The sequence below is a fragment of the Apaloderma vittatum genome, unplaced genomic scaffold (genome assembly GCF_000703405.1).
Source record: "Apaloderma vittatum isolate BGI_N311 unplaced genomic scaffold, ASM70340v1 scaffold10772, whole genome shotgun sequence".
NCBI lineage: Eukaryota > Metazoa > Chordata > Aves > Trogoniformes > Trogonidae > Apaloderma > Apaloderma vittatum.
Window position 1 is genome coordinate 5,905 of NW_009703142.1, and position 15,836 is coordinate 21,740.

At 44.9% G+C, this 15,836-nt stretch overlaps 1 protein-coding gene across 1 annotated transcript in view; it reads left to right on the plus strand.

The window, feature by feature from the left end:
* Positions 1–473: 473 nt before the first annotated feature.
* TACC2 (transforming, acidic coiled-coil containing protein 2) overlaps positions 474–15,836 on the plus strand; it is a gene marked incomplete at its 5' end in the record, with an annotated part of 75,561 nt that continues 60,198 nt past the window's right edge. The window contains one exon of the mRNA XM_009864528.1: positions 474–770. Coding sequence (XP_009862830.1) covers positions 474–770 — 297 coding nt within the window. The remainder of the gene's footprint in view (positions 771–15,836) is intronic.

The window sequence follows — 15,836 nt, forward strand, 5'->3', positions numbered from 1 at the left end:
ACCCCGCTTTTCCTGGGTGTGGGATGAGGCTGGTCGTCTCCCTGTAGCACCCAGGACACCTCAGTCTGACCGTGTGCACCCGCCGAGGAGCCCTCGCGCCGCTCCGTGGTGGATGAAAGCCGGACTCAAGCGTGTTACACAGAGTCTTGCCATTTCCCTTGTTCAAGCAGTAGCTCACCTTCTCGTCTGCTTTTTAAAATCAGGATCAGAATGGGGGTAATTTGCTGTCGGATTGTACTACCTCCTGCAGTTACAACACTGGCAAAACTCCGGCGGCTTCAGGCTGGTGGAAGAGTGGAGCTGTGCACAAAATTAATGTGTGTTAAAAACACCAACTTCCACTGCGTTCCATAGCACACAAGTTAGCAATATGAATGCTGAAGTCCGGGGAGTCAGACAGCCAAAATGCAGTAGTTCTGCAATAACTTGGATCTCTGAGGCTGCTTTTTTTCCCACATCTTTTCTCTCTGCAGCCCTCCTGGACCAGGTGATGCTATGCAGTTGGCTTGTTCCCTTGACCGTTCTGAGCATCCCTTAGCTGTTTCGGCGGCGTACGGGAATGTTGCCCCTGTGGATGCTGCTGAGCTGACGGCAGCAACGTGTCCTACAGAGCCCTTGTGGCTGGAGCGGTGGGAAGCAGCTGCAGGAGGGTTACTGGTGTGGGCGACTTACTGGTGTGGGCGAGTTACTGGTGTGGGTGGGGGGAGGACCGCCGAGGTCAGCACTAGCGAAGCGATCTCTGTCCCTCCGCTTGGATGGATGTATGTCTGGTATGGCCAGTTGCTGACGGGTTTGCTGAGTCTTGTCTGTAGTCAAGCAGAGCATCTGTCGGTGGAAATCTTTACAGGAATTTAAATCTATATCAAAACCTTCAAAGGAAATGCTGTTTACCTTTTCCTGAGCCTGAATTACTCTGGCACATAGGAGGCTCATGCCCTGTACAGAATCACAGAATGTTGTGGGGTTGGAAGGGACCTCGAAAGATCATCTAGTCCAGCCCCCCTGCCAGAGCAGGATCACCCAGAGCAGGTCACACAGGAACGCGTCCAGGTGGATTTTGAATGTCTCCAGAGAAGGAGACTCCACACCCTCCCTGGGCAGCCTGTGCCAGAGCTCTGTCACCCTCACAGTGAAAAAGTCCTTCCTAATGTTTTTGTGGAACCTCCTACGCTCCAGCTTGCACCCTTTGCCCCTTGTCCTGTCATTGGACATCACTGGGAAGAGCCTGGCTCTATCCTCCTGACACTCCCCCTTTACATATTTAAAAACAGGAATGAGATCATGCCTCAGCCAAGCTAAAGAGCCCCAGCTTCTTCAGCCTTCTATTTTTTTTTTTTAGGTGCTATACACTTTTTTTTTATTATTTGTACAAGGCAACTGATACTTTGGGCATTCTCTTTAATTTTGAGAAGTTCCTTAGCAGCATAATGCTGATCCTGAAGCATTCAGGTATCTCATCTCTGTTGGACGCTGCGCTTTTTGTCTGTGCGCTGAGAAGGGAAACTGTTGTTTTATTTGCACTGGTTGGATTGTCAAGAACTTTGGATGTATGAGTTTGTCTTAACAGCCAACAGCAGAGGAAGCCTCACAGGGTGTGTTTACCCTTCAATCATTGTGAATTCAGTGGAGTGTAAACATACACAATACATTTAAGCTGGCATTAAATTCGTTAGCTGAGGTAGCAACAGAGTGCTATCAAAGGCAGAAAGGAGCTTGTCTGGTTTGCTCAATCCACCTTAAAAGCTGGATGACTTTGCTGCTTAACCCATACTGGTCTTCCATCAGTCCCCAAACTGGTTAGTGGCTAATGCTGGCTGCCTGCATCTGTGAGAAACAAACTTCTTCCTGCAGTTGGGGTAAGATGATCTAGAGAAGCTCGCAGTCAGAAGCTAATGAGGTGGATTTCTTCCAGTTCTTGTAAGTTTTTACTCAAAAGAATTGTGTTTCTTTGTTAACAGATGTAATTGGGTTCCTGATGGGTTTTTGTGGATTCTGTTTTTTCTTGCTAATGGATTGTTGGCCATAGTAGCAAGGCAGTTAGAAAAGAGTGAACAGTAATTGAAGTGGATCCATGAGCTGTTTTCTGAACGCGGAGGAATGAAAAAAGACTAACACCAAAAGTGCCAGGAAGATTTGTGTATGGTCTCTGCACTGCAGTCTGGAATAGAAGACTCTGTTGCCCTTGGGGTGATGTTCCTTTGCTATTTGCAGGGGAAAAAGGCACAGAAGCTGACTCTGATTAAATGTCACCTTAGGAAACATTTAGGAAGAGCAGCCTTAGAGTGTTTACTGCTTCTTGTAAACCTCATGACTTCACACTGTTCCCATTCTTATCTGGACCTGGAATTTCAAGTTAATTATATTACATCTTTTCTTTTGACCTACTTCATAACTTTTTATCTTTAAAATGTTTTTGTTGTTCACATCCAAAAGTTACTCGCGGGGTTCCTTGCATCATGCCAGTCGCGCAGGCTGGGAGTGCTGGTGCTGAGCTGCGTTAGCCAGTACAGGGTGGCTGAGCCCAGTAGGGCTGAGGGCACACAGACCCTGCAGCAGCTGTGGGATCTGGCTCTTGTTTCCATATTCTGACCTTGAAGAAGGTGCAAGGATTTTTTGCAGGGGTTCAATGCCAAAAAGTGGCAAACCAGGGATATTCAGCAGCCAAATGGGTAGTTTTTCAGTTCCTGAAAGGTGGAAAGGAGAAAGAAATACACTGCGTTCAGCTGGAGTGAATCTGTCTGCAGGTAGTTCTGTGTTGGTTGAGTTTACTTTTTTTTGTTTATTTTTTTTTAAAAAAGCTGCAGAGGCTAACTCTCCTCGGTATTGTTTGTTTTTCTTACTCCTTTATTTTGCATCCTTTTTCAGCTTTAGACATTAAAGCCTATCTGTTCTCCTTGCACTTGCCTTTCCTGTCCAGGCTGTTGTTGCTCACCAGCTTCTCTGTGAGCCTTGCGGAGGTGTTCCCTGGTGTCCCAGCAGCAGAAACCCAGGAGCTCAGAAGAGGCCCTAGAGGGGTTAGTATCAATACAGCTGGAGCATTGCTTTAGCTCCTGTCTGAAACAGGCAACTCTCCTCCAGCAGTAACAAACACCACTGACTTCTCTGTGGTTTGGTCAGACCTCAGCTGGTAACAACATCGTGTTGGTGGCAAGTGAGACTCGTACACCTCAAGTGTGTGGGATTATGCTCACGGTGAGGATCAGTGATAGCAGGACTGGGCTTTTCTAATCCAAGGGAAGACTTTTGGTGATGTTTGTTGTCTCATGTCATTGCCTTATCCCTCCTCTCCATCTGTGACATGGCGCAGATTCTTACTTGTGTAAGGTGATTGTATTAAATCCGCTGCTTTTTCACATTTTGTGTAGAAATACTGCACTGCTGCTTTTCCATATAACCTCAAAAAAATCCTCTAATGCACACAGGTGTGATATCTCTGTGTCAACGCTTTCTGGTTTTACCACTTCACTATACTTTGGACGTGTTCTCAGGGCTATGAGATGTCAGGATGCTATTGCAGTCGTTCTGCACTACAGCACAATTATATTTCCTCCCAATATATTTAGTTATTTGCCAATAAGTTCATTTTGTTTCCATGTATTTCCCCATCAGGAGTGTCACATAATGCAGATGGTGTGCGCTTTTGACAGGGAAAAATAATGGTGTATATAAGGTAGGGGTCAGTTTGTGCTAAATGTCTTCCAGATGGCACTGCCTAATGAGAGATCAGGTTCTCCCTCCATCTGTCCAGTCAAGAAACTGTATCTTTGTTTTGCTTCCTGAGGATGGCTGTCTGCCTTTCTCCTCCCCTGGTGATATATTGATCAGGGACAACATGGTATCATCTGCTCAGTAAGTAGGTTTTATTTACTGTATCTACAGAGGAGTGCCCTGAAAAGAATTAGGTTAAAAGTTCACTGGCTGTTCTGCCAAGCATTTTTTGCTTAGCAATGAGAAGGAAAGGCCAAGTTCACTCTGATCTGCCGGCACACGTTGCACTACAAGAAACTCTGGCCAGATGTGTCTTTTTACGCTGTAGGTGCAGAGTTCTGCACCATGACTTCTCTTCTGTGTGATAAATGTTTGGATTGGAAAGGCAGAGAGGTGCCCTGGCTGTACGAGACCGCAGCTTAGCTGGGCTCCCTGGTTAGAGGTGTGAAACATTTCTGAGCATGTTTCTCTGTTCCTTGCAACTCGCTGCCTGGCTTGTGGACAAAAAAAATCACCCTGCAAATGCCAGAAAAAACTGGCAGCTTGGAAAGCACTTGCTGCGTGAGTTGTCTTTAGGGTCAGGCCATAGGTAGCAGGCAGGGCAACAGAATCTCAGCCTTTCCACATGCTAAGGAAAGCTTCTGCTCTTGCCTTTAATGTCCAGCTGAGGTTGGGAACCTGCAGCACGGCGTTTAGTCTAGACCAGAGAGGGCTGTTCAGCTCTGTCGTGAATACCGGAGGGTGACAGCTGTTCCAAACCTGAGCTGGGGTTGGAAGATGTGTTCCCTTGCATCAGGCTCTCTCCCAGCTTCTGTTATGCAGAGGGCACATGAAGCTGTTTTAAGGGACTTTGTGATGGTTGATGTCAGATTAGCTAAAAGCCGTGTTGCTTGATCTGCAGATGGACCTTTCCTGGTCAGAGTTGACAGCCTGGGGAACTGTGATGCTCTCAGGCTGTGTTCAGCAGCACAGACAGGCAGGAATACACAAGGTGATCTGTTTACACAGGCGGTAACAAAGATCGAGCTCAAAAAATGTTTGTTTTCTACTCAGCTCACCTCTACAGCATAAAAACTGGCCAATGTATACTTTGATGTGCATTGAGACTTGGCCCTTTTAGTAGTATCCGTGCTACAATCATTAGAACATTACTTGGTGGAAAATAAGGGTAATGGGAAGTCTTATTTTAGTAAGAGCTGTGGACAAGCAGAGGTTTTTATGTATCCGCTTCATGCCTGAGCTGACACAAGATAGAGTTGATTATCAGGAGTTGGTCCTGTACCTGAGTTGATGCAGACTTCTCCTGGAGGGTTTAGAGTGGACACAGAGTCTGTGCTTTGCACAGGGTTGCTCTGCTGTGCCAGGCTGCCTTGATTCGGGCCACCTGTGCCATTTCTGAGCTGCTCTGCTTGTAAACTTACTGTGCCACCAGTGGGCAGCACCCATCTGCAGGTAAAGCCCATGTGGTGGTGGGCAGTACCCAGGAGGACTGAGCTGTCCCAATTCTGCTTGCAAACCATCCTGAGCAGTGCCAAAGCTGTGATGTGGCATTATTAGCCTCCAACCTGGTCTTGGCAGGCATGGTCTTTATGCAAATCCAATATTCCACAGTTCAGATGAAGCCTGGAAGGAGGAAGGGAAATTAATTTTGAATTTTAACACGTATGGATACCACAGGTCATAAAAGTAAGCCCTATGCTTTTTCTGAAAGAATGCCAGCATTTTGAGAGCTGGTTGTGCTTTGCAGAGATCGTTAGGAATGACAATAAAGTATTTATCTGAAAATTGTTTCATTTTACATGGAAAGACTCAAAGGGGGGAGCTGAAGGGCTGCAGGGCCTGGGTGAGCAGGAGCAGGTGCTCCCTTCAGCAGTTCCCTTGCATGGTTTTATGTGTGCATTAAAAAAGGGCCATAATTTTACGCATGTTTGGTATTCTTGCTTGGCTGGGCCCTCTTGTGAATTGTTTGAGTTTTGCAATTCTTTGTTTACTCTCCAAACAGATGTTCAGCATTCCCTTATTTTTAGCAGCTCTACTTTTTTTGCTTTAAAACCTTACTTTCTCCGATCTTCGTGTGACCCTATATAGTCATACCGCATTCGTATAGATTTGGTGCTATTGCTATATTAGGGCAAAGACGTTTTTAGCAAAGGAAAATGCCGTTTGCGTTGGAAAGGAAACATTGCTTATTTATTTATTTCTTTATGTAGACTTGGTGTGACTGAAAATTTAGGAAGTCTATGTTGGTGTCAGACCAGTTTGGACAAACTGAGGAAAAGGAAGAGGGAAGGAGAGAGGGAGGGAGGACTCCATAAAGCAGAGATAATTTCTTAGAAGAAATAACTGAGTGGTTTGCCCATATGGCACAAAGTGCCTTCAAGGCTATGAGCTAATCAAGGTAAATCACTCTCAGAAAGAGCTTTCCTGACCTTAGTACATTAGTGCATAAACTCTTCAAAAAATTACTCTTCTTGTGCTCCTCTGTATTGGAACTAAAGTTAGGAATGTGATTTCTGTTTGTATACACGTTTCTAAAGAAAGGAACAATCTGTCCCTGAACTTTACCGACTCTTTTTCAGGAACACAATTTAATCTGCCTTCGACAATTAAAGTATAATTACTGAGGGGGGAGGGGAGAGGAAATTTTAGAAAGAATGGCTAAGATAGCTGTTTATATTTAGTTCAGGAAACCTAAAAGAAACTTCTTGGTCGAGGCCTGATCTCACCACTGTTTCCTTAAACCTTTGTGCCTGGATCTCTGGGAGCAGGAGCTGGTGCAGGAGGAGGCTGCCCCGGAACATCCATGTCCCTCCGGTCTGTCGGAGGTGCCCCGGAAAGGGTAACACGGCCTGACAAGGTGCTGGTTGTACTTCCTTTTTATTTAGTTCCTGATTATTTAGTTCCTTTTCTGTCATTAGTTTAAGGAGGGTGGACAAGAGCAGGGGCACGCATACAGTTACCAGTGTGCTTAAAGTGAGGGAGAAGGCAGTGAACGTCTTGAGGGGTGATATTTTGGATAAACGGGTGATTTACACTCTTGAAAAGCAGGAAAGAAGTGTTTTAGTTGTGCTGCTGTCCAAAACTTTTTTTATTTCCTAATTTGCTTAAGAAGCCAGACAGTTGATGGAGCTGTAATCATGTAATCATGGAATGGTTAAGGTTGAAAGGGAACTTGAAGATCATCTAGTTCCAACCCCCCTGCTGTGGCAGGGACGCCTCTGTCCCACCAGCTCCAAGCCCCGTCCAACCCGGTCTTGAACACCTCCAGGGATGGGGCGTCTACGGCTTCCTTGGGCAACCTGTGCCAGTGCTTCACCACTCTCATGGTGAAGAATTTCTTCCTAATATCTAATCCAAATCTACCGTCTTGCAGTTTCAGGCCATTGCCCCCTGTCCCATCACAACAAACCCTTGTAAAAAGCCCTTCCCCAGCTCTCCTGTCGGCCACTTCATGTATTGGCAGGCTGTTATGAGATCACCCTGGAGCCTTCTCTTCTCCAAGGTGAATAACTCCAGCTCCCTCAGCCTGTCCTCCCGGCAGAGGTGCTCCGGCCCTCTGACCATCTTTGTGGCCTCCTCTGGACCTGCCCACGTCTCCTTCTTGTGCTGTGGGCCCTCAAACTGGTCGCAGCACTCCAGGTGAGGCCTCATCCAAGCAGAGCAGAGGGGGAGAATCACCTCCCTCGCCCTGCTGGTCACACTCCTTTTGGTGCAGCGCCGGATGTTCTGCTCTGGTTTGTCTTGAGCAGAGGGAAGAAGCAGACGACCCTCGTGTCCCTGCCAGGGCTTTGGGCAGGTGGCTGTTCCCTCCTGGGCCCTGGCTGGTTGCAAGAACTCCTTTGCTGGAGGGACCAGGAGCGGAGCTGCCTCCTCACAGTGCCCCGCTCTCTGTAATCCTTCAAGTTGGATACCTCGCAGTTGAAAAGATACATTCTCTTCAGGTTTTCTAACTTTTTCAGCAGTTCTATTGTACCAAGATCTTTTATTTTGTTGCCTTCCCTTGCTGTGACGAAACTTGGTCTTTCCAGTCTGTGTTCACGTGCTCTGGAAATCATGACATGACTGTCATGCGTCTGAGCTTGGCTCTTGTGGGGCTTTGCTGAGCAGAGGGGCTTGGAGGAATTAACAAATACAGCAGCATTACAGTCGTGTAATCTCAACATTCATGTCATGAGTTCAGGGATTATCGTGCTTTTAGCTTTAAAGCATAGGGAGAGCTTTTAAAGCAAGAGAATTTTTTAGTCCCGCATTTTAGTTTTTTTCTGAGAGACAAGTCACTTAATTGAATGTTTCTATTGTACGATGAGGTGAAAGTGTGAGAATTGCAAAGTAGTCGTTAGCGTTTCATTAATTTTACTAATATCACATACAGTTAAATTCCTCTGGCAGTTAATGTTATGGTCTATGAGAGAACTTTACGATATTACTGCTTATGATATTACTGGTTATGTGGTCACCTGAAGGGAAATAAGGTTTGTAGGAAGAAGCAATTTGTGGGAGGTGTGAGAGAGATGGAATTGGGGACGGAGAGGGGATGACGTGCTCTTTAGAGCCCTTTAGCTCAGATCCAGCCAAAGTTCATCTTTTAAGAAGTCGTCAGTAAAGCTTCATGGGCAATTCTGAAATTTGTCAGCTTATTTTTAATAAATGTTTTGCAGCACTTCAAAGCCCGATAGTTGTGAAGAAGCTGATAACCTCGTTTCTGGGGATATACCTTTGGCTGCGGCCCCTGGTGAAACTGTAGAACTGCCTGCTCAAGAAACTGAAGGTTTCACAAGGGAAAAAAAGAGGTATTGTGCAGTGTTATTTCATATGTAACAATAAATTTCCGTGTTTATCCATCCATTGCATGAGAAAACGTAACTAGTGCAAAACAGGCTGAATATGGAGTGTTTTGTGTGAGTTACATGAACACTTTGTGGCTAAATTTTGAAACGAAAGGGTGCATTTTCAACATCTGCTTGCTCTGGTATGTTTACTCCAAAAGACCAGAAGAGGGAGCTGGGACTACACTGGTTTTTACTGTGCTGATCTTTCCTACTATTTGTAAATTAATAATTTTCTTAGGATTTATTTTTTTCCCAAATTACTTTCCTTTCTTGAAGTTCAAGTTTGGTTTTTGTTTGTTGCTTGGTTTTTGGTTTTGTTTATTTTGTGAAACTGCAAGAGGACTGTTCTACCTATTCCCCTTCAGGTGCTGCCAGCACCTTCCCCACACTACTGATTCCCGTTTCATTTGTGTCAGTACTGAAGGAAATAAGTTCAGCTTGATTTTGCCCTTGCTGAAGAAGTACCGAATTATCTTGATTTCAGAGTTTTCAAAGCCTTTTCAAATGCTTCTCTCCTTCAGATTTGCCTCGGTTGGTGCTGTAGTGTTTGATACATGGCCCTAGGGCAGCTTTGCTTGGCAAACCCCCCAAAGTGAGTCCTCCTATCTCAAATATAGTCGAGACACGTGCTTGGGTATTCGTGTCAGAGCTTCAGTGATTAACTAGAGTGCTGTTGTGGCTGGGCAGCGAAGGCATGCCCTTGTTGAGACATCTATTAATGGAAAAGGTCACAGCACAGCTGAGAATATGAAGCGGGCACTCCCTGGAGAGCAGCGGTCTCCTCCTCGCACGTCCAGGTTGGTGGCTTGTGACAAGTACGGTATGAGGCAGGAGGCACCATGAGAAATAGAGTAATTCCACTAAAGCTCTGCTCAGAAATGTCAAAAGATGCTGCCATCAGCAGGAGGATACCCTGAATCACAAATTAAGGTGTACGCAATAGATGTATCCTGCTGTGGAGCAGTGAGTGAAGAGCTGTCAGCAAATGCAATTCAAAAAACCATCCACAGTGTAACATCTAGGCAACACGTTGGTTAACTCTTTGTTCTAAAATTCTGATTATTTTTATCAGAAAACAGTGCCCTGAACTCTAGTGCATGTGCTTGCTATAACACAATAAGGCCAAATCTTCTGTGTAATGTTCCTCCATGATACTGTACTGGACCCACACTTTTAAACTGGGTATGGGTGGTGGGGAAGAGAAGCTTTGCACAAGTATGCAAACTCTGTAATCTGGAGACAATTTTCTGAACGAATGGTAGATACCACGGTCATTCTCTTAAAAATGGAGAGAAATGGTCAGATGAGATTGTAAGTTGGAAAATATTCACCCCGAGATGTTGGCTCTTTCCAGAGAATCATCCAGAATTTTTGGAACTTTATGGGTATTCTGGACTGAATTTCACATTCTGGGAGTGCCCTAGTGTAGTCACAGGTGACTGTTGTTTGCAAATCCAAACTAAAACCACCAAAACGCAAGGTGGGGTTTTTTTTCCCTGCCTTTTCGTTAGAATTCAGCAGCAAAGAGAGCAGAGATACTTTTAGAACTAGGCAGAAAGGCAGAGCTGCTGTGCTCGCGTATCGTGCCTCTGAAATTTCTGTTTGGTTTTGATAGTGATGTAATGTATTTAATAGTGGAAATGTCTGTGTGTGCGTAAAAATCTCTTGGATAGGGTTAACAGTGGTGTAATTAAGTAATATTAGTAGAACTGCTTAATGCAGAATCAAAATCCAGCCTGGGGTGTCAGTAACTGAAATGTGCACTGGCAAGCATCCTCCTCAGAACTTGAGAACAGCAATCTTCTCACCCCTTGCCTTCTTTCTCTAAAGCCAAACTTGTGTGTTTTGTTCTTTTTGTGACATGAACACAGTCGGTCACAGATCTTAATGGGAATTAAGATGCGTACGGAGGTGAGAATTAGATAATTCTTTCATCCTCTTGAAAAGCAAATATATTACTGCCCAAATAGCTCTTTGCAGTTATAATCAGTCCTTACGCAAATATTTTTTGGACTATCTGGCATGTTTGTGTGGTTCACGTGTAACAAGTCAAATAAGCCATGGAAAATAATAGCAGCCAAATGGGGTTCTGTTTCACTTCATCACATTTACGGCAGCTGCCTGGACAGCAAGGGACTCAACTTCTGCAAGTGCCGTGCCACCGTACGATGGATCCTTGAGGCATTTCGGGCCCCTCTGTGATGACAATGGTCACATCACGAACTGTGTCACTGCATCGTTTGGAAGAAGTGCTGGAATATTGCTAGTGAGTGTCACTTGGCCTTTCTGGAAGCCCTATAGACAGAGCTCTGAAGAGCTGAGCCACCCCTTCGAGGACAGAGATGGGCGTAATTGAGCCGGCACTGGGATGCACTGCCCAGGGAAGTGGTGGAGTCACCGTCCCTGAGGGGGTTTAAGGAGAGGCTGGATGTGGCACTTAGTGCCCTGGTCTGGCCCATGTGGTGGTGTTGGGTCATAGGCTGGACTTGATGATCTCAGGGGGCTTTTCCAGCCTCAAGAATTCCATGATTCTGTGATAATCTGTTCTGCAGAGCAAAAAGCGGGTGCTGTGTATGGCCTCACCTGCGGTCTCACTCCCTGCTTTGAAAGCTCCAGCTGTGATGTTAAATGTGGGCGATGTGACGGGAGGGGTGCATCCTCCTCGTTGTCCAATATGGGCTCAGTTTTCTTCCAAAAGCTAAACCAAAGTGGAGTCATTTGAGCCATTCTGGATGGATAGGAAACTGCCAGTGATCTCTGAAATTAAATGCACATCTCTATTTTACCTAATCTTCCTGAAATAAGCCCAGAGCAGAAGTGCAGCAACAAATCATTCTATCTGAAAGCAAAATGTTGCAGCAGTCTTTACAGACAGCTCTGCTTTCTGCATTGCTGGTTTCCAAAACTTGGTTTCATAATACTTCCCTGGGAGGAAGTGAAGCTGAATTATTAGTGTTACACAGAAAAGCAGGATAAGCCTTATGACTTCTGGGTTTTTTTGCTTGATCACGTGTTGAAAATGAGTTTTCTCTCCTTGTGCTCACCGTTGGAGAGGCTTGGTGTAAAACTAAGTAAATAAAAATCAATGAATTGCCTTAATTTATGACCAGTGCTGATAATCCTAGACTGAGATGCTTTTAGTGATGTAATCAAACCCAAGAAGGGATTAAATGGCATTTGAACCGCAAGGCATTTTTACTTGTGAATTTAACCCTTTTGAAAGAAATGTGTCATTCTACTAAGTTTATGCTGTGCAAGGAAGAGCCAGGAAACAGAAGCAAGGAGTACAAATGCAACCTGAATGCCTCTGTTTCCAAAGTGTGAGGTTTTGAGCCTTTTTTTTATTTTATTTTTTTATTTGAGGGGCACATTAGTTTTCTTATATGTTTTGTATGAACTGGATAGTAGAGTAACTCTAACATGTGTCTGGTGTTCAAGTGATTCATTTTTTGTTTGTAATAGCAACAGAATGAAGGCATTGCAGTGATGCCACTTAGATCTTGGAAGCTAAAACCCAAGGATTTTCCTTCAGACTTTGTGGCTGATATCCCAAAAAACCATTTTCACCATCTTCTGAAGCACAATGTAGGAAAATAGAAACGTTCCATGTAATCGGCCACTCTGTAACAAGTCGACAGGAATGAGCCACAGTCTTGCTCTTCATTCATTTCCTCCATTCCAGGTTTTAAAAGAGATCATGTGTCCCTGAGGGATTTGCTGAGAACCGCTCAGCTCCAGGCAGAAGGATGCTTTGTGTTGCTCAGTGCGGATCTCTTCAGCCTATTACTAAGTAATAGCATTGAATCGTGGGATGTCTGCTGCGTTTCAAGCCAAAAACGTTCTGGATTTAAGTGCATTTTCTTGTAGCTGATTGTGGGATTGCTATGGTGGGGTCCCCAGACGAGGGACCAGATCCTGGGGGCTTCTCTGGGTGAACCTACAACTGGAGGGGAAGAGTCCTGGGTGTGATGGGCAGGGTGCCCGGGGACCCCCACGTTGTGTGCTGGCTTCTCTAAACCAGCAGCAATTCAACAAATAGCTTCCAGTAACTGCGTTTTTAAAAGGCAGAGCCTTAATGGATGCCTCACAGAAGTGGGAGATTTCGCCATTTTTCTAACTGCCTCTCTGTTCAGAATTTGGGCTCTCTGGGGTTGTGTTCTGCTGCGTGTTTGTGCTCAAAGAGAGCAATTATTTGCGTATGTTGTAAAGCTCCTCTCTGCATGTGGCGCTGGACAAAAGGGCGATGGTGGCCCTCTGTTTGCTTGTTATTACTGTGTATTTTACAGGTTCCCTCAGGCGGTGTATGGTAATTTCCTTGCTGCTAGAACAGGTTCAGATGAATGTGTCATCACGCTAATTAATCCATCCGTAAGGAATTTTAGCATGGCATTAATCATCTCGCACCAACCCTACAGAACTGGCAGCACGGATCTGAGGCAGAGATTATACACCTGGCTCGGGCTGCTGTTCCCTCAGCACCGTGGCACGTACGGTGACACTTCTGAGGGCATTAGAGGAACGTGGTACTGCCAGGAGGGTGGAGGACTTCAAAGGGATCTTGTCTTTGAGCAGGTTGTGCTTAGGTTAAACCTGTGGAGTCAGACGTATTTTGTATTTCTCAATAATCAGTGTTACGCTTAAACATGGCCTGTGCTTTTGGGGAACTTTGCCCTTAATGCTGAATCTTTTGGAAAAAAAAAAAAGGGGGGGGAAAAAGAAACCCCTGAAAAATACCGAAAATACTTCAGACCAGTTTTCTGTTGACTCTTTTGAAAATCAAATTGAAGCCGTAAGCTCACTTGGCCCAGCTGGCATTTCCCACTCACCCTCGGCGCTCACAGCAAAGACTTGCACCAGGTGGGAATAACTGTTCTTGTCCCATTTCTTCATCTTGGATTGTCATAATTTAATTCTTCACATCTGCCCTGAGGGCGAGAGACCTTTGGATTCTCCCTCCTGAAATCTCCTGCAATGAGGTGCCCCTGGAGAGAATGGTTTGCACTGATCCCGTCAGCTCAGGGCAGGTGTGTGGAAGCCCTTAAAAATGTCAGTCCTCTGCTGGCATTAGGCAGATTTTTTTTTTTTTGAACAAGCCTGGCTCCAGCTGTCTTGGGATCTTATGCCTCAGGATGTTTAAAGGCTTAGAAAGAAGCCTGGAAACCAGAAAAAAAATCCCATGGTCTGTGTTGGTGGTTTTGCAGCTCTGGTACACGGACATGTCAACAGAGCTTTTGGGCTTTTAGCTCATGGATGTGGTCTTGCAGAGGCATTTTCAGCAGTTGAACAAACTCTCTCCATTGGTGTGATCGTGCTCCTGGTCCTGGTCTGAGGGCTGGGCCAGAAATTTGGAAAACAGGGGGCTTGAGTTTTCATTGCGTTCCAGTGAATCCAGGCCCGGTTTGTAGAGCGGCAGCGTGACGGAATCCAAACTGGATGTGTCTGTGCCTCAGCGGGAGGGGAAAGCAAAGGAGCAAGTGACAGGCCCGAGGCTGCACCAAAAGATGTGGGGTGAGGAGCTTTCCACAGGGGTTTGGCTGCCCTTGAGCCTTAAGTCGTGTCCCTGCTGTAGATCCGCGTGGCAGGACAGAGCCCTCGTTCCTGCGGTGGAATCCTTGCCAGGCTGCGATGGTGGAGGCTCAGCTCTCCGAAACCCAACCTCCCTGTTCGCACGGCTTCTTCATTTCATAAAACGCTTTCCTACGTGGAATCTTCTGGCGTGTTTAGTTCTCACGTTACTGATCGTAGTTCACCGCCGGCCTCTGAAAGGCTGGAGCTCCCCGGTCATCCTGAATAGCTGCTGCTGAGGCCCCTTTTGTTGTCTTTGCAGGGGGTTTCCCATGCAGGAAATTTCAATAACTAAGGAGGCATCTTAATTATTCATAACTCTTAATGCCATTAATCTCGCTTGCAATTTAGATTAAGCGGTGACCTTAGCAACCAATGCAGGTGGGGGCACCGTTAATTATTTCCTTATTTTACTTGGTTTTATTTTTAATTCTTTCAGAAACCCATTTTAATGTTCCTTTTTGCAGTCTCCATCCTGGTTACATCATCACTGGTCGCCCTGTTTTTCTTTGACTTAGCAGATGGAAATATTCTGTCAGTGTGCTCAGGCTTCAAATTCTGAGATATTGTGGTTTTCCATGAATAGTGTATCGATGCAAATAAAGCACTCCCACGGCATTAACCTCGATAAGTGCTGGAGCAGACAATGTATTTATCAAAGTATTTAATCTAAAAGAATAAGTTAAATCTGTGAAGCTTTACAGCTGGTATCTCCTCATGTTATTTTGTGGTGTATTAATTTATATCATGCTAACACAGATAGGGCTGCCTTGTGCCAGATGATGTACAGAGGCAATTGAACCAATTACTTCTATTTTTCTTGAAAGTATATTGAAAAATATCCTACTGCTTTAACACTTCCAAATGATTTTACTGCTCAGATTTCATTTACACTCCCTAGTCATGAATCAATACCCTGCTCTAAGCCCATTTAAAAAAAACCCACAATAAACAACAAACAGCTGTGAAAAAGCCCAAATCCCACAGCTAACCCCAAACCCCAAACCAACAAGACTCTGGTTTCAACCTAAAGGTCTCTCATTCTTACTTTAGGGCTGAATTTGTGATTTATCTGTGCTGGAATGGGATAGCTGAATCTTTGAAGGACAGTGATGAATGTGTTTTAAATTGCTAATTATAGACTGTAATCATAATTATACTGCGGACATGAGATGCGCTACGTGCCTATTTATTAGGCACTACTAAACCATGGGGTTTACAATTTATTTTAACATTTTTTTTAGTTTTTGCCAATAAACCAAAACATTTGTTGCATATTTCAGGTAACTTCTCATCCTTGCTCTTTAGTTTGTAGCACAAAGTTGCTTCACAAAGCTCAGGGAGAGAAAAAAAAATCTGTTTTTCTATTTATCCGACAGCAACAAGAAGTCGTTCCTCTCTTTGGCAGTTTACGTGGTTCTCTCTTTGGGATATCATCTTTCAAAACATAAAAGATTTTTAACTTTAAACGGTGATGTTTTTAACTTTAATTCACATGCAGTACTGTGGCTTTTGTCTAAAGAAAAAAAAAAATAATTGAATCACTCCTGTGGGGACAAAAAGATTAATGGGGTTTGGGTTTCTTGCTGTGCTTGGGTGTGACTTTCTGAAGGATTTGCTGGTGGTACCAGCGTTAAATATTGTCCCAGCCGAGTCCCACGGGACTGCAGGCAGGGAGCTGGATCATGGAGTGACCTGGATGGAAAGACACATGCAAGATCAGCGTGGTCTCAC